General features: G+C 38.7%; 1 protein-coding gene across 1 annotated transcript in view; it reads left to right on the top strand.

Annotated features, from left to right (window-relative positions):
- Window positions 1–2,894: 2,894 nt before the first annotated feature.
- The window catches only part of ADAM10 (ADAM metallopeptidase domain 10), a 157,973-nt gene continuing 142,245 nt past the window's right edge, over window positions 2,895–18,622 (top strand). The window contains exon 1 of the mRNA XM_053889028.1: window positions 2,895–2,934. Coding sequence (XP_053745003.1) covers window positions 2,910–2,934 — 25 coding nt within the window. The 5' untranslated portion in view covers window positions 2,895–2,909. The remainder of the gene's footprint in view (window positions 2,935–18,622) is intronic.

The raw sequence follows: 18,622 nt of genomic DNA on the forward strand, positions 1-18,622 counted from the left end.
ACCCGGACCCGCCCCTCCTACGCGCCCGCCTGCTGGAGGTAGCTCTCGGAAGGCGTGGCGCGGCGGGCGTGGCTAGGAGGGTGTGGCCTGAAGGAAAACATCCTCTCACTATGTAGCCGGAAGTTGAACTCTAGGGCAGCCCGACCGCGCGCGGCTTCTTTAAAGGAGAGGCGTGCTGAGACTGTTTCGGTTGTGACCCTTAAGAGCCGGGGTGTGTGTGGCCCAGCCTAGGGCTCAGGATGATGAGTTGCCTGTGGTTGTGTTATTTGGAAAAGAGCTCGTCCCCGAAGAGCTGAGGAGATTTGTTTCCTCCGCTTGTAAGATGGAAAATTGAAGGAATTTCTTACGAGATGCGGATTTTTAAAGGCTGTGCATCTACTCGAGGTGTTTGGATTACTACACCGCATAAATCCCAGTCTCCCAGGGTTTTGGCTGAGAAACACCGGGCTCCTCACCAGCTACTGGTGAAAACGTTCGCCCTACTTGAGGCGTCAGTGCGGTTGTGGATACTGGCCTGCACAGGAAAAAAAAAAGTGGGTAATTTTGGGCCAATAATAATAAATTAGCTTCTGCCTGAATTAGCCAAGTCTTTGCGGTTTTGTCAACTTGGCTTCACTTTGATGGAGTGGGAAGTGCCTGTTCCTGAAAGAGTTTTCTAATTGCAATTGATTCGTCTTAAGGCCGTACAATTTTCAGAGAGGACAGAGTAGGCTGCAAATTTTGTTGGTGACAAAATGGGATTTGGGTCCTATTCTGACCTGTTCCCCACAAGGACGCCCCTCTCTCCCCTCCTCCCGTTTTTGTTTGTTTTTTTTGTTGTTGTTTTGTTTTCTGTTTTTTTTTGTTGTTGTTGTTGTTTTTTGTCTTTCAACATTTTTTAAGCTCCGGGGATACAAAAGATGACAGGGCAGGTCCTCTTTCGTGGTTAGCCATAGAAATAACTGACATCTAATGGAACGGTATCTTTCTGTATCTCTTTTCGTTCGAGAAGGTAGACAAAATTACAAATTGGTATTTCATTCACTCATTTAACACCCCTCAAGTCCAAGTACATTCTGGAAACTGTGGCACTGGCGAATAAGAGAAAGGGCTCATATCTTCTTTGGGTTTACTATCTAGTAGTTTCTTGTTTTGTTTTTTCTTATTGCTACGTTTTTATTTATCTATTTTCACATTTTTTTTAAATTTTTTAATTTATATTTTGAGAGACTGAGCAAGCAGAGGAAGGGCGGGGGCGGGGGGGGGGGGGGGAGGGGTAGAGAGAGAATCCCAAGCAGATTCCACACTGCCAACACAGAGCCCAATGTGAGGTTCCAACTCATAAACTGTGAGATCATGACCTGAGCCAAAAACCAAGAGTCAGATGCTTAAGGGACTGAGCCACCCAGGGTAAGACACACCTGGGTGGCTCAGTCTGTAGAACATGATCTCAGGGTCATAATTCGAGCCACACTTTGGATGTAGAGTTTACAAGGTATATGCTGCTGGATCAAGCTTTTTACAGTATTTAAGGCCATTAAGTGTAAATGAGAATATAAGAGATTTCAGGAAATTCAGAATTTAGTATGCTGCCTTGATTATAAATAGATGTCTAAAGGTGTATTATATGGCTGCCTGGCTGGCTCAGTCAGTAGAGCATGCAACTCTTAATCTCAGGGTCGTGAGTTCAAATCTCACATTGGGTGTGGAGCCACTTAAAAAAATAATACGCTAAAATAAATAAATAAATAAATGAAGGTGTAGTGTATGAGTAAATTGAATGACTGGATCATTTACAGGCCAGAAACCACAGAGCCAGAAAGTATGGAACACATGTCTCACATAATAGTCTTTCACCAGTTTTTTTTTAAGACTTTGCTTAGATAGGCCTGAACTTGCTCTGGTAGTTTTCATTGGTATATGTTTCAAATGCTCACATGCATAATTTAATAATTTATTTATAATAGAAACAGAACCAATTTTTCTTTTCTATATGTTGTCAGCAACTACATAATGAACAGTGGTAAAAAATGTATGCTTGTATGTAATTATTTAAGTTTGTGAAGATGTGCATAGTTATTTTTCTAAGGGAGGCGGGGAGTAGCATCTAGGGAGAAATGTCAGAAGACAATAAGCTGAAAAATGTCTCACTCATTTTTCCTTATATGTATCTTTGGTTTAAGTTCTTGTTTTTCCCAGAATTAACAATTACCTCATCATTTTGTTTATTTGCTTAACTCTTCACCTACTAGTAGCTCAGCCACAGACTTACCAGTACAGTCACACATATCAGGTTTCCTCCCAGATCCATTTTAATCTTGGGTATTTCCCTCCTGAAACACTTCTCTTACTCTGATCTAAACTTACTGTTCTGAAGGACTGCTGCACGTGTCATCCTGGGATTTCTCTTCACTATTGTCTTAGGAGTTCCCTCCTCCTCATTTCCATGTTGATTCCTTCCTTGAATCTCCTTCTTCCTCTTTCTTGGATCTGGTGGAACATATTCTTTTTTAGCTTCCTGAGAATGAGTGCATAGGAAGCACATTTTTGGGGACTGTCTATGTCTGAAAAAGAGATAGAAGTCTACTCTACCTTTACATTTATAGTTTGGCTAGACATAAAATTAAAGGAAATACTTCTTCCTTTTGAAGTCATTGATCATTGTCTTTCAGCTTCCAAATGATTATAGGGTAGTCTGATGTTCCAGAACCTATTTCCGTATTACCTATTTGCGTATTACCTATTTCTTCTCTCTGAAGTGTATTTGATTGTCTTTTTCTTCTTGGTGTTCTGACACTTCAGTATTTGATGTTGTTTTGTTTTGTTTTGTTTTTGTTTTTAGGTAGGCTTAATGTCCAATGCAGGGCCTGAACTCAGGACCCTGAGATCAAGACCCTGAGTTGGAGAACTGTGCTGAGATCAAGAGTCAGATGCTTAATCAACTAAGCCACCCAGGTGCCCCAATATTTGATATAGTTTTGAGTGGGTCTTGCTTTATTTATTGGGATGCATACTTGATGATCACACAGCGAATGTAGAAACTTATATTCTTCAGTTCTGGAAATTTTTCATTTCTTTTATAATTCTTATTTATTCTTTAATTTTATCTATTTGTTCTATTTTCTAAGAGATTTTCTCAACTTTATCTTTCAATTCTTTTTTTAAAATGTTTATTTATTTTGAGAGAAAGAGAGAGTGCACACCCACATGCACACATGTATGCAAGACAGGGGAAGGGGCAGGGGGGTAGAGAGAGAATCTCAAGTAGGTTCGGCACTGTCAATGCATAGCTCAATGCAGGGCTCGATCCCATCAAGTGGGAGATCATGACCTGAGCCAAGACCAAGAATTGGGTGCTCAACCAACAGAGCCTCCCAGACACCCATTCAATTATTTTTAATGCATTACTTACTGGTGCTGTTGTATATTTAACTTCCAAGAATTCTTTGTAGTTCCTTTTTATTGCTTAGAAACATGCTGATCATTCATCTCTTAGAATATTGATTACAGTTTTTATTGTATCCTTTATATTTTTGAAAGGATATCTGAACAATATGCTATAAAAAATATACTTAGTATGGAGTTATTGATAGTTCCAGAGAGAGTGAGATATGGGCGATACAAGTGTATAACATTGGTTTTACTCTTTGGAAGGGCAAAATCTGTTTTGGGAAATAAGATATATTCACATGAAATACTGAGAATATAAGTCAGTTAATAATTCATACTAAATGAGTGGTACAAGCAATAACTTATAAAAATTCAGATGAGGAAAATCTTTTTGTATGAGATAATTGAGGAATTAAGCTATATTAGCCTAATTGAAATCATAGGCTGATTGTTACCTCAAGCTTAAGAAATCCAAAAAATATATCTCTAACTCTCAAAATTATTATTCTTTAAAATTTTTTTTAATTGAATCATAGCTAGCTACCATAACAGCAAAGTTGGTACTATCTTTGACTTTTACCCAGATTTATTTACTATTACCTCATCTGTCAAGTCTTACTGATATTATACACTCCTTTTCTATTTCATTTATCTGTAGCCACCCCCTTGCTAAGTCTTTATCACCTTACTGCTAGTGTGTATCATCATTCTAATTATTCCTCAGCCTATGGGTTTTTTTTTCCCCTAAATCCTCATATTCCATAGAAATAAGTCAATAAACAATATCTACAACTTTTTAATGAAGATATAAGAGTGTAATCATGTTACTCAGAAAGAAATTTGGGGATAAGGAACTAAAGAATACCTAGGAGTATGGAACTGCTTCTAAAGAACAGGACTCAAAAGTGTGGAGGGATAGAGCAGAGAGAATTGCTTTGTTTTTATATAAACTATTTGACTTTTAAGCCTAGTCCACCTTGCTTTTATTTTGTTGATGGTGCTACTAAAAATAATTTGAAGGTTCTTTATTGTTAGCTGAACCAAAATTGGGTCAGAGCAGATTGCACAGGCTTGGCATATATACCTTTATTTCTTTTCTCTTAGCTTTCTACTCAAGATATGGTGGTGAAATTTTGAGTTAAAATCAAGTGTTTCCATGTAACTCAAATTGCGCTGGCTCTGGCCCTCATCTGCTTATGCAGAAATTCCAGCCTCCTGCAAAGTACATCCCCTGTTTAATTATTTCTGAGAGCCCCCATGAGGAGTCCCACACCTGTTCAGAAACAAATCCAATCCTATGATATTCTACCAGGTGCTGCTTCTACTCCATGCTGCTTTACCAGATGCTAGTCTGTCCTGGTGGTATTAAAGATGTATGATGGTGAATGGAGGAAAATGACCTTGTTTTCCCTTTATTTTACCTCTACTATGCTAAGTATTGTTGAAACATTTCTTTTTTTAATTTTACTTATGTAGTTTTTTTTTTTTAATTTTTTTTTTAACGTTTATTTATTTTTGAGACAGAGAGAGAGCGAGCATGAACGGGGGAGGGTCAGAAAGAGAGGGAGACACAGAATCTGAAACAGGCTCCAGGCTCTGAGCAGTCAGCACAGAGCCCAACGCGGGGCTCGAACTCACGGACCGCGAGATCATGACCTGAGCCGAAGTCGGCCGCTCAACCGACTGAGCCACCCAGGCGCCCCTTTAATTTTTTAATGTTTGTTTACTTTTGAGAGAGACACACACAGAGCGTGAGTGGGGGGCGTGGGGAGCAGAGAGAGAAGACACAGAAACCCAAGTAGACTCCAGGCTCTGAGACAGCTCAGGCTCCACATAGAGCCTGACATGGGCTTGAACTCATGAACCATGAGATCATGACCTGAGCTGAAGTCAGATGCTTAACCAACTGACCCATCCAGGTGCCCCACCTATGTAGTTATTTTTAAGAGTGGGACCTAAATTTGGGTACAAATAGAGTCTAGCAGGAATGAATTCAAGGAATATATTCCATCACCTTCAACTCAAAATCCCTACTCTTCTGGTCTTAGGACAATGGTTAAGGTTTTGTTATTGCCTCACATATATAATGTCTTAGGACCTAGCTCTTCAAACACACTCCTACCAGTTTGCTAGATATCTCTCAACTTTAATACAGTTATTCTCCAAGTGTGGTTTTTGGATTAGTAGTATTAACATCACCTGGGAACTTGTTAAAAATGAAAATTCTTGGGGCACCTTTGCTGGCTCAGTTGGTGAAGCATGTGACTCTTGATCTTAGAGTCATGAGTTTGAGCCCCACATTGGGCGTAGAGCTTACTTAAAAAGAAAAAAGAAAAGAAAAGAAAAGAAAAGAAACTCTGTGTGTAAAGTCCAGTGACACAAAGAACTGTGTTTTTTTTTTTTTGTTTTTTTTTTTTAATTTTTTTCAACGTTTTTAATTTATTTTTGGGACAGAGAGAGACAGAGCATGAACGGGGGAGGGGCAGAGAGAGAGGGAAACACAGAATCGGAAACAGGCTCCAGGCTCCGAGCCATCAGCCCAGAGCCTGACGCGGGGCTCGAACTCACGGACCGCGAGATCGTGACCTGGCTGAAGTCGGACGCTTAACCGACTGCGCCACCCAGGCGCCCCCAAAGGACTGTGTTTTAACAAGACCTCTAGATGATTCTGATTCACAATGAAGTTTGAGAATTGCTATTCTAGCACTAAGGGAAGCATCTCTTCCCCACCTTTATGGCAAATAAATAAACCTTAGTGCAATCCCTATCAAAATAACACCAGCATTGTTTACAGAGCTAGAAAACAAAAGACCCCAAATAGACAAAGCAATCCTGAAAAAGAAAACCAAAGACATTACAATTCCAGACTTCAAGCTGTATTACAAAGCTGTAATCATCAAGACAGTATGGTACTGGCACAAAAACAGACACATAGATCAAAGGAACAGACTAGAGAACACAGAAATGAACCCACAAACATATGACCAACTAATCTTTGACAAAGCAGGAAAGAATATTCAATGGAAAAAAGAGAGTCTCTTCAGCAAATGGTGTTGGGAAAATGGGACAGCGACATACAGAAAAATGAACCTGGACCACTTTCTTACACCATGCAGAAAGATAAAATCAATATGGATGAAAGACCTCAATGTAAGACAGGAAGCCATCAAAATCCTTGAGGAGAAAGCAGGCAAAAACCTCTTTCACCTCGGCCACAGCAACTTTTTACTCAACATGTATCCTGAGGCAAGGGAAACAAAAGCAAAAAGGAACTATTGAGACATCATCAAGATAAAAAACTTCTGCATGGCAAAGGAAACTATCAGCAAGACTAAAAGGCAACTGACAGAATCAGAGAAGATATTTGCAAATGACATATCAGATAAAGGGTTAGTATCCAAAATCTGTAAAGAACTTATCAAAATCAACACCCAAAAAACAAATAATCCAGTGAATAATTGGGCAAAAGAGATGAATGGACACTTTTCCAAAGAAGACATTCCAAAACTGCTCAACATCACTCATCATCAGGGAAATGCAAATGAAAACCACAGTGAGATAGCACCTCACACCTGTCAGAATGGCTAACATTAACAACTCAGGCAACAACAGATGTTGATGAGGATGTGGAGAAAGAGGATCTCTTTTGCACTGCTGGTGGGAATGCAAACTGGTGCAGCCAGTTTGGAAAACAGTATGGAGGTTCCTCAAAAAGTTAAAAATAGAACTACCCTATGACCCAGCAATTGCACTACTAGGTATTTATCCAAGGGATACAGGTGTGCTGTTTCGAAGGGGCACATGCACCCCAATGTTTATAACAGCATTATTGACAATAGCCAAAGTATGGAAAGAGCCCAAAAGTCCACCGAATGACAAATGGAGATATATATATATATATATATATATATATATATATATATATATATATATATGTATATATATAATATTCCATTAATATTATATTAATATTCCATACACATACGCACATACACACACAGTAGAATATTACTCTGTAATCAAAAAGAATGAAATCTTGCCATTTGCAACAACGTGGATGGAACTAGAGTGTATTATGCTAAGCAAAATAAGCCAGTCAGAGAAAGGCAAATATATGATTTCACTCATATGTGGAATTTAAAAAACAAAACAGATGACCATAAGGAAAAGGAAGCAAAAAAGATAAAAACAGAGAGGGAGGCAAACCATAAGAGACTCTTAAATACAGAGAACAAACTGAGGGTTGCTGGCAGGGTGTTGGGTGGGGGATAGGCTAAATGGGCATTATAGAGGGCACTTGTTGGGGTGAGCACTGCATGTTATATGTAAGTGATGAATCAGTAAATTATATTCCTGAAGTCATTATTATGCTGTATGTTAACTAACTTGGATTTAAATTTAAAAAAATTAAAAAGTAAAAGTTACTGTAGTATAAAAAAATAAATAAACCTTAGCAAAAGTAAAAGGCTTCTAAATTCACCTTCTATAGCCAATTTTTAATTACTTTCCTAGGACTCCACAATGCTCCAAAGTTAGTCTTTTGGCCATTTTTTCTATATATTCTCCTTTGAGGAGTGTGTGTGTGTGTGTGTGTGTGTGTGTGTGTGTGTGTGTGTATACCTTCAAAGTCATGTCGAAACCATATTTTGTTATCCTGATCTCAAAATGCTTCTTTGTTCTTGTCTTTCCCACATTTCTCCACCTTCATATCAGTCTCTGTTACTTAGGGTTAAAACACTCAAGTACTTCCATTTAGTTTCCTCATAGTCAACAAGTCCCCTTTTTAAATTTAAAATGTTTAATATAAGTAAATATTGTGCTTTTCTAGTTAAAAAGATTAGCAAACACTTATGAGCAAATAAAGAAAGGAAAAGCCACCTTTCAGCATGCTGTGTGGAATGAAGTATTAGAGAGAACACTAGTGATACTTCACTGCATGTATATCCTCCTCAAACCTTTCTAGGCGTCTGAACACATACATATTTTTGTGAACAAAAATTGGACCATTCTGTGGGGTGCCTGGGTGGCTCAGTCAGTTAAGTGTTTGACTCTTGATTTCGGCTTAGGTCACGATCTCATGATTCGTGAGATCAAGCCCAGCATTGGGCTCTGCACTGATATCAATATATTGTGAACTGTTATCAATATATTTTGAACACTTGGAGTGCCTGGCTCGGTCAGATGGTAGAGCATATAACTCTTGATCTTGGGGTTGAGAGTTCAAGCTCCACGCTGGGTGTAGAGATTACTTTAAAAAATAAAATCTTTAAAGATACCTATCTTGTGAACATCTTTAGGTATTAATTTATATTCATCTACAACATTTCTAATGAATCAATAATATTCTGTTATATTGCTGAACCAATCCCTGCTTTTCAGACATTTAGATTGTTTAACCATTTTATGAACTTCACTGTAATCAATGTCCTTGTAACTGAATATTCTTTTTTTTTAAATTTTTAAAAAATTTTACTTACTTAGAGAGAGAGAAAGACCAGGGGAGGGGCAGTGAGAGAGGGAGAGAGAGAATCCCAAGAAGGCTCTCTGCTGCCAGCACAGAGCCTAATGCAAGACTCGAACTCAAGAACTGTGAGATCATGACCTGAGCTGAAATCAAGAGTCAGACACTTAACCAACTGAGCCACCCAGACGCCCCATCTGTATTCCTTTAATAGATTTCCACATGTTCAAGTCAAATCAGGATCTGACTTTTACTTCAGTATTTTATCCACTCATTGCTTTCCATTCTCGCTGGTGCTATCCTAGGTCAGTGAGCATGTTGGAGTAAACCTGCTAATTGATTTTGCTTTATTTTCCTTCAAGTACATTGTGTATATTGCTAGATTAAACAATGATTTTATTATTTCCATCTACCACTGAAAACCTTTAAAGGCACTTCCTTAACCACTAAATATCATGAGTTGCTCTAGCATTCAAAGCTTTTCTTAATCTATCCTCATTCTATGTAACTAGCCTTATCAATTACTAAAATGTAATAACCCTTTTTCTATACCATTTGAACTAATTATACCTATGCAAATGATTTGCTCATTTTGCTTCCTTAATTTAAAATATCTACTCTCTTTTTCTCTTAATTCCATATTAGCTTTCAAAGTCTACTCAGATTATGTCCAACTTTCTACCTCAAAACCCCCTGTTTTCAATACACCATTTAAAATACCATTATTGGGGCGCCTGGGTGGCTCAGTCGGTTAAGCAGCCGACTTCGGCTCAGGTCATGATCTCGCGGTCTGTGGGTTCAAGCCCCGCGTCGGGCTCTGTGCTGACAGCTCAGAGCCTGGAGCCCGTTTCAGATTCTGTGTCTCCCTCTCTCTGACCCTCCCCCATTCATGCTCTGTCTCTCTCTGTCTCAAAAATAAATAAACGTAAAAATAAATAAATAAATAAATAAATAAATAAATAAATAAATAAAAAAAATACCATTATTGATAAGAAAAAAAAAAAAAGATTACCCTGCACGTTTGCAAAGACATCTAGTCTCTAATTAATTTGATATGTTTGGCCCAATGTAACAATGAGCAACATATAATATTGTGAATCTGAATAATTTTGGAGCTTAATGCATCCTCAGACATAATTTTTTTTTTTTTTTTTTTTGCAAATGAGGAAACTGGGGCTGAAAGAAGTCCTGTGACTTACCCAAGGTGAAACAGTTCCATTATTACCACAGGTTGGTGCTAGAACAGAGTTCCTGAACTTTCAGTCCAGTGTTGCTCTGTTACAATGTAGCACACACATTACAACAGAGGCCTTGGGAAAGAAAGATTGATTTCAAAACACAAAAATGTCTTGACTTGAAAAATTGTTAAAGATGTGCTGTTTAGCTAGTTAGCATTAGATTAAAATATGATCCATTTAACTAAGCAAAATTGTATTAGTAATTGTGATGACTCCTCAGCATTTGAATTGTTTATTATAAGTTAGCTTTGTTTTTTTTAAATTTTTAAATGTTTTTAATTTTATTTTTGAGAGAGAGAGACAGAGCATGAGTGGGGGAAGGACAGAGAGAGACACACAGAATCTGAAGCAGGCTCCAGGCTCTGAGCTGTCAGCACAGAGCCCGATGCAGGGCTTGAACTCATGGATGGTGAGATCATGACCTTAGTCAAAGTTGGACGCTCAATTGACTGAGCCACCCAGGCGCCCCAACATAGCTTTAAAAGAAACTAATTATATTTTAAACAATTTGGCCCCACATAAATGATTTGTTTGTTCATATAAAGTGTTTAATGCAAAGTGTTTAGTTTGTCTTATACCTTAAAATAAATGCTGACCAATATAGTGTTTATAATGGGTATGTCTTGTTATCTAGATTTCTAGTGCAAGTGTTTAAGTTTGGATAGACTTAAGAGAGATATGTGTTGGTATGAGAAATTAAAGCAATAACAATAGAGCAATTTTTAAAAAATACAATTATTGAATTTTCTTATGTCTAATATTCACTTTCTTAATATTGAAAAAATTTCTAGATTCAGAATTAAATATTTTGTGAACAATTTGATGCTCTTTTCTTCAATAGCTATTGTTAAATCAATGGTGTATCTTACAATTGAGGGTATCTTAGAATCAAGGAAATATATCATCTTTTCTGTTTTCTGTATGTTGACATTGACTTACCAAGACAACCTGGTCTTTTACATTCACTCTATCCCTCATGTTTATTTAGGATGGTGATTGTCAAACTTCAGTGTGATTAATGCTCACATGAGGAGCCTGTTAAAATGCATGTTTCTGGGCTCCGAGCCCAAGAACTCAGATTCTCTCATTCAGAATTGGAGAAAAGCCCAGGAATCTGCAGTTTTGTCATGCATCCTAAGCGATTCTGATCCAGGTATTTCACTGGCCATACATTGAGAAACACTCATCTAGAACAATATCAGATAATAACCACGTGTGCTATTGAGAAGTAAAGTATAGTTGGTAATTGTTAATATGCATATAGTAAGAATTATGACTCATTTGGCTTCTAATTACAATAATGAACCTCTGTAATTATGTATTGAGTATCTACGGTGTGGTGCTTTGGGGCACAGAAGGGAATATCAAGCATGGTCACACAGAAGCAGCCTAAATAGTAGGAATTGTGATGAATGGAAACCACAAGACCTGGGACCAAAAGCTGGTCCTGCATTGACTAATTTTACAAGCTTCGGTAAATCAATTTACTTCTCTCAACATGAGATTTCACCTTTTGTAAAAGAAAAAAAGGCGGGGGGAAAAGAGTGAATGATATTGCTATGTTGCTTTGCAAATGACATGGGAACATATAGGAAAGCTCTTCTAACATAGTATTATTATTGTCATTGCCCTGAATTGGTTACAATCTTGTTAAGAAGACAAGACATAAGCATCTACAAGTGAAATAAAAGTATGACACTTGAGGCTGAATATAAGGCCTACTTATGAAGTGCTTCCCAGAACGATAAGAATTGAATAACCATATCAATATAAAATGAATCAGATTAGGTATTTGTTATAGTTCCCTTACAAGACAGGATTTATTCCAGGTCTAAAAGAAGCAAAAGTGAGACTTAGAAATTTAATCGCAATCTGAATAAATTTAAAAAGGTTGTGGCCTAATCAATTATATTATTCCTGAAAAAAAATAATAAGAGAAAGAGAGATATTGGTCTATGTGGGGTCTAAAGAAAATCCCAAAATATAAGGGTTTGTCATAGTGTTTCCATAACCATCTAGGGTGGAGGTCACCTGAGCAGGTGGATGGCCTGGTTCCTGTCTAGTCCCTTGTCAGATTCTAATGTGGCATAGTAAGTTGGATAGTTGGATAAACTAGACAGTAAAATCATTTAAATAATTTCTTTTGCAATGATGCCTTGCTTACTAAGCTGCTTTTAATTATGATTTAGCCACTCAAGTGTTAAAAGATAAAAAAGGGAATGCAGTGGTTTGCTAACATGACTATGTAACTTGTAGAAAAATAAGGTGATGTTTCGGTCAAAACATGTCTCTTGAGAGTTTAACTCCTATGAATTAATCCTTGTCGGCTGATCAACTCAGGTTGCACTATGAAAAGTCAAGCTTCTGGATCTTCCAAACGGAGTAGTAGATCCTGGACCATGGCAGTGATAATATAAATGGATTCACCTAGTAATTTAAAAAACTGGACTATAAGATTTACAGGCAGACAAATGCAGGCTAGAAGCCCGGTCCGCCTCTGTGTTCTCATTTGTGAAATGAGATATGTCTACTTCATAGTATCATTGTGAAGACTAAAGGGGATCATGTATGCAAAGTGCCTATGGTGCTCTATGGCACTATGGCAGGAATATTGTCTTGGTAGTGTGGAAATCTCCAAATCAGGAGCAGAACAAATATTTCTTGAATGAATGATCAGTAATTACCATTCGCACCCTGTAAGGTTTTTCTGGGTGCTCTCCGCTTTGCCTCAAAGCCTTTCTATCTCTGTCCTCTGTAATATCAGAATAATAATAATGAGAGTTTCCCTAAAGTAACAAAGGATTAACTGGAGATGAGTGATATAAATGATAAGTGTTTGGTTCTAAAATGTGATTGAGATTTGTGGGGCCCTTGGGATCTAGGAAAACACTTCAGGACTATTTGGAACTTGGTCTAGTTCTCAACAGAGGTCACAAACTAAAATTCTGACAGGAATAACACAGGCTGGGGTGACATTAGACCAGCCCATCCAAGGAGGGCAGCCTCTACCCAGTTTCAGCCAACTGAGGTTTTGCAAGAACTTAAGTCTGCTTAACCTCTCAGTTTTCACAGAAAATCCAGTATCTACGTTTTAACACAAAAGCTCCTAATTGTTGAATATTGATGTATAATTAAGAAAAATGTTTTTTATTGTTATTTTATTAATTTTTATTAGAAAAATTTTTTTAGAGAGAGAGAGAGCACACATGAGCAGGGGAGAGGGGTAGAGGGAAAGAGAGAGAGAATGTTTTTTTTTTTTAAGTTTATTTTACTTATTTTGAGAGAGAGCATGAGCAAGGTAGGGGCAGAGGGAGACAGAGAGAATCCCAAGCAAGCTGGGCTCTGTCAGTGCAGAGCCAAACACGGGGCTCAAGCATGAGAACATGACCTGAGGTGAAACCAAGAGCTGGACACTTTACTGTCTAAGTCACCCTGGCTCCCCTAAGAAAAAACTTTTGACTACAAGTGAAACCAAACATGCCTCTGAGTCTAATTTGGCTTATGAACTACCAGGTTGTGACCAGAGCTTTAAAGGCTAAGTATTAGAAAAACCCCAGGCAACAATTAGATAAACTGAGGCATATTTAAAATTTTTAGGGGCGCCTGGGTGGCTCAGTTGGTTGAGTGTCCGACTCCAGCTCAGGTCACGATCTCGCACTCCGTGAGTTCGAGCCCCGCGTCGGGCTCTGGGCTGATGTCTCAGAGCCTGGAACCTGCTTCCAATTCTGTGTCTCCCTCTCTCTCTGCCCCTCCCCCGTTCATGCTCTGTCTCTCTCTCTATCTCAAAAATAAATAAACGTTTAAAAAAAAAATTAAAAAAAAATAATAAAAAAAATAAAAATTTTAAAGACTATTTGAACAAAAATCAATTCAAATCAGGCAACAGATAATAATAATCTAGCAGATAGATAAGGGCTCAGAGGACCTCCATAAAATGAAGGACTTTTAGGGGCAAAAGGGAGTGGGAATAGGGAAAGTTCTACTAGGCAAAAAAGTGGGTTGGTTATTGCAAAATTAATTCCTTTAGGAGATGGTAGGAGCCTATCTGGCAGATTACCTAACTAGTGCTGATCAGGCATTTTCTGACTGTCTGGTTTAAGATTCCATTTCTGAGTAGCAACTGTAATTAAGTTTCAGGTTGGTGATGTGGGGCTTAGCATAAATGGCTCCATTTTGAGCCTGCTGTTTTGTTTTTTAACACACTGTATAAAAGGAAGGGAGATAAAGGGAACGAAAAACATAGGGAGGGGATAGTTTATGATGCTTTTCTTTTAAGAAAAGAATTAGGGAAGATATTAAATAAACAAATACAATACAGTTTAATAAAGCTACATTAGAAATAAATGGTATATATTAAATTTTGTCTAATGACAAAGTTAGGGGAGATTTAACAGAAAAGAAGCCTGAGCCATATTTTTAATAATATCTGTTTCTTTATGTTTGAAAGGAAATTGACATTTATCACATGTCTTCTAGTTGCATGCTCTACCAACTTGGGGCGCCTGTGTGGCCCAGTCAGTTGAGCATCCAAGTTCAGCTCAGGTCATGATCTCAGGGTTTGTGAGTTTGAGCCCCACATCAAGATTGCTGCTGTCAGTGCAGAGCCTGCTTTAGATTCTCTGTCTCCCTTTCTCTCTGCCCCTCCCACACTCATGCTCACTCACTTTCTCTCTCTCAAAAACAAATAAATATTTAAAAAAAATAAATGCTTTAAGTTTTAAAAGCTATTTATTTATTCATTTATTTATTGTTTTAGAGAGAGAATATGCATGAGCAGGGGGGAGGGGCAGAAGGGGAGGGAGAGAGAGAGAGAGAGAGTGAGAGAGAGAGAGGGAGAGAGAGAATCTTAAGCAGGCTCCATGCTCAGCTTGGAGCCTGATGTGGGGCTCAATCCCATAACCCTGAGATATGACCTGAGCTGAAATCAAGAGTTGGACGCTCAACCAACTGAGCCATCCAGGTGCCCCTAAATGCCTTAAGTTTTAAATATCATTTTTCAATGTTCTCTTTCCCCAAAAGTGGATTTTCTAAGTCCTTTTCTTCTCTGATTCTTACACAGAAAGCAAAATCCTAGCACAAAAAGTGTCTTGGATATTTTGAGCCTAGTTTTATAGAATATATAGGATAAATGGGAGAGGCATTCCTCATGGAGGGAATAAAATGTGCAAAGATGTCAAAGAGGGAAGTGACACTTGTGTTTGGGAAGACAATTGCAGGTGAACAGCAGCATATTGTAGTGATTAAGCACAAAGTTTGGAGGCAGATTTAATTTTGGACATTGGCTCTGCTACAGAATAATCTCTATACCCAATGCAGGGCTTGAACTTACAACCCCAAGATCAAGAGTTACATTCTCTACCAAGTGAGCCAGCCAGGTGCCCCATTTTTTTTCCTAGATGGCAATTTATTTAAGTTCTTTAAGCTTTCATTTCCTTACTAACTGCCAGCTGTTACTGTTATTCTGGTTTTTGTCCTTGCAGCTTTTAGAAGATAAAGTAAGAAAAGAGAGCCATGAAAGATGAATCTGGCAAGGAAGGCAAAGACCAGATCATGAAGGCCTTGCATTTTATCCTGGAAATAAAAGGATATATATATGTATATTTTTTAAAAGATCACTCTTGTAGCAACGGGGGCAAAAGGACAATGAGCGAGTAATGTGAGACAGAGAGACCAGAACTTGGGCTGTGGCCATAGAGGTGAGTGGGGGTGGTTGACAGGATGGAGATTAAACATGTGACCCTACTGGAATGGGAGAAGAGTTAGGTGATTGCTTGCACGGGGTTGTCACTAACCAAGACAAAAAAGTTAGGAGGAAAACGTGGTTTGAGTAGGTTGATATAGGGGTTTGTTCGTTTTGGGACATGTTATATTTGGTGTACTGGGAGGGTTTGGCTAGTAAATGTTAGATAGGCAATAATAACAACACCTAAAATTTTGTAATTACATCTGCCAGGTAATATTCTTAGTGTTTTACATCTACCACTTTATGTAACTCTCACAGCAGCCCTCTGAGGTAGGTCTTAACTATTCTACCCATCGTAAAAATGTCCAAAGTTGGGGCGCCTGGGTGGCTCAGTCGGTTAAGCGTCGGACTTCAGCTCAGGTCATGATCTCGCAGTCCGTGAGTTCAAGCTCCGCATCGGGCTCTGAGCTGATAGCTCAGAGCCTGGAGCCTGCTTCCGATTCTGTGTCTCCCTCTCTCTCTGCCCCTCCCCCGTTCATGCTCTGTCTCTCTCTGTCTCAAAAATAAGTAAAACGTTAAAAATTAAAAAAAAAAATGTCCAAAGTGTGGAACAGGTGCCTTAACTTACTCAAGTTTACAGCTGGTAAATGCCACAACTAGGATTTGGTCTGGAACTTGGGACACAAGTATAGGAAAAGTGCTGTGTGCTAGGCACTGGGGTAGAATTCAGTATAAGAGAGACCCAGTGAGTCATAGACATTTGAGAGTAGTAAAAACTGATTATGCACGTGAAGAATGAGAAGACAAAAGAGCCAAGAATAAAGACCTGAGGACCACCAATATTTAAAGGATAAAGAGAAGAAAAAGCCCCGGGGAAGAGATGCAGAAGAAGGCACAGTTAAAAGTAGGAAGAAAAATCAGGAGTGAGCAGGGCCTTGGAAAACACTGGAGGAAGGAATTTTGACAAGAGATGTTAACTGATCAAGAGGTCTAGTTAGATAAGGAGTATGGGTGTCCAGTGACACTGATAACAGATGTTTGATGGCCATGGCAAGATTAGCTTTCTAGGAATAGTAGGGGGTGGAAGCCAATTGCAGTGCACTGAGGTGAGGACCAGAAGTGAGAGACTGGAGTGACATGGGTTAGAAGTCCTGCCGCGTGTAAGCAAGAGAAAACAACTGTGTGAATCGGAGTGACAGTCATGGGAAGGGAAAGATTAAAAGCACAAGAAAGACATTTTTAGTGGAAGAATTAGCATGTGGTGACTGGTTCTGAGTAGATAAGGGAAGAGTCTGCGATGATTCTACCCTCTACCCCAGGTTTGGGAGAGTGGTGGTGCCATTATCAGAGACAGGAAGTTAACATATTGAATTTGGCATCACAGTGAGACATCCAGAAGGCAGTTTATTAGGAGTTGGAAGTTTAAAATGTAATTGTTGAAACATTTACCAGGATTGGCTTGAGTTGTGCAACAAGCGTTTTCATGTAGTATTACTTGTGTAATATTCTGTATACAGACATATACTTGCCAAATTTCTCATTATTGCAGCTTGAGGATAACTTTTATTATACTGGTAGTATCAAAACTGTGTATTGCTGCTAAGGAAGTAATACTATTAATTGCTGCTTTTGAATGGATGTTTGAGTATTCATGGAAGGACTGTGATACTTATATATTCTAACTAAGTAAATGCTTACATACCAACTATTACCTTCCAGGCACTGTTATAATCACTTTACGGTGTTAACTAAATTTAATCATCAAAACAATTCCATGAGACAAATATTTTATCATTCCTATTTTATAAGGAAATATTGAGGTTAGAAAGGGTGAAATAATTTGGCCAAATTCATACAGCTTACACATGGGACAGTGGGGAGCCAAACCCAGGCAGTCTATGATGGTAAATCATCAGTTTCCCATACATTTGCAAAATACCAAAAATGTGGTAAGTTAAAATTTTAAACAAAATAGCAGTTCAAACTTGTAACATTTTAATACCATTCATTATGAAGCTGGTCTTTTATGTATTTATGCTTTAAAATAAAAATGTGGGGTGCCTGACTGGCTCAGTGGGGAGAGTGTGTGATTCTTGATCTCAGGGTTATGGGTTCCAGCCCCACATTGGATACAGAGATTACTTAAAAAAAAATCTTAGGTGCTCCTGGGTGGCTCAGTCAGTCAAGAGTCCGACTCTTGATTTTGGTGCAGGTCATGATCTCACTGTTTGTGGAATTGAGCCCCATGCTGGGATCTGCTTGGGATCCTCTCTCCCTCTGTCTCTGCCCCTCTCCACCTCTCAAAAATAAATAAATGAGGGGCACCTGGGTGGCTCAGTTGGTTAAGTGTCTGACCTTGGCTAGGTCATGATCTCGTGGTTCGTGAGTTCAAGCCCCAGGTCGGGCTCTGTGCTGACAGCTCAGAGCCTGGAGCCTGCTTTGGATTCTGTGTCTCCCTCTGTCTCTGCCTCTCCTCTCCTCATGTTTTGTGTCTCTCTGTCTCTCAAAAATAAATAAATGTTACAAAACAAAACAAAAAAAAACAAGTGAAGCCAAAAGATACCTTAAAAAAAAAAAAGATTGTATTCCTTTTTTTTTTTTAAAGCAATTTCCCTTTGTGTCTTTCTTTCTTTTTTTAATTTTTTTAACGTTTTATTTATTTTTGAGACAGAGAGAGACAGAGCATGAACGGGGAAGGGGCAGACAGAGAGGGAGACACAGAATCGGAAGCAGGCTCCAGGCTCTGAGCCATCAGCCCAGAGCTGACGCGGGGCTCGAACTCACGGACTGCGAGATCGTGACCTGAGCTGAAGTTGGACGCTTAACCGACTGAGCCACCCAGGCGCCCCTGTATTCCTTTTTTTTAAAGAT

This window comes from Panthera pardus, unplaced genomic scaffold (assembly GCF_024362965.1).
Source record: "Panthera pardus isolate Hobbes unplaced genomic scaffold, ASM2436296v1 HiC_scaffold_24, whole genome shotgun sequence".
Classification (NCBI taxonomy): Eukaryota; Metazoa; Chordata; class Mammalia; order Carnivora; family Felidae; genus Panthera; species Panthera pardus.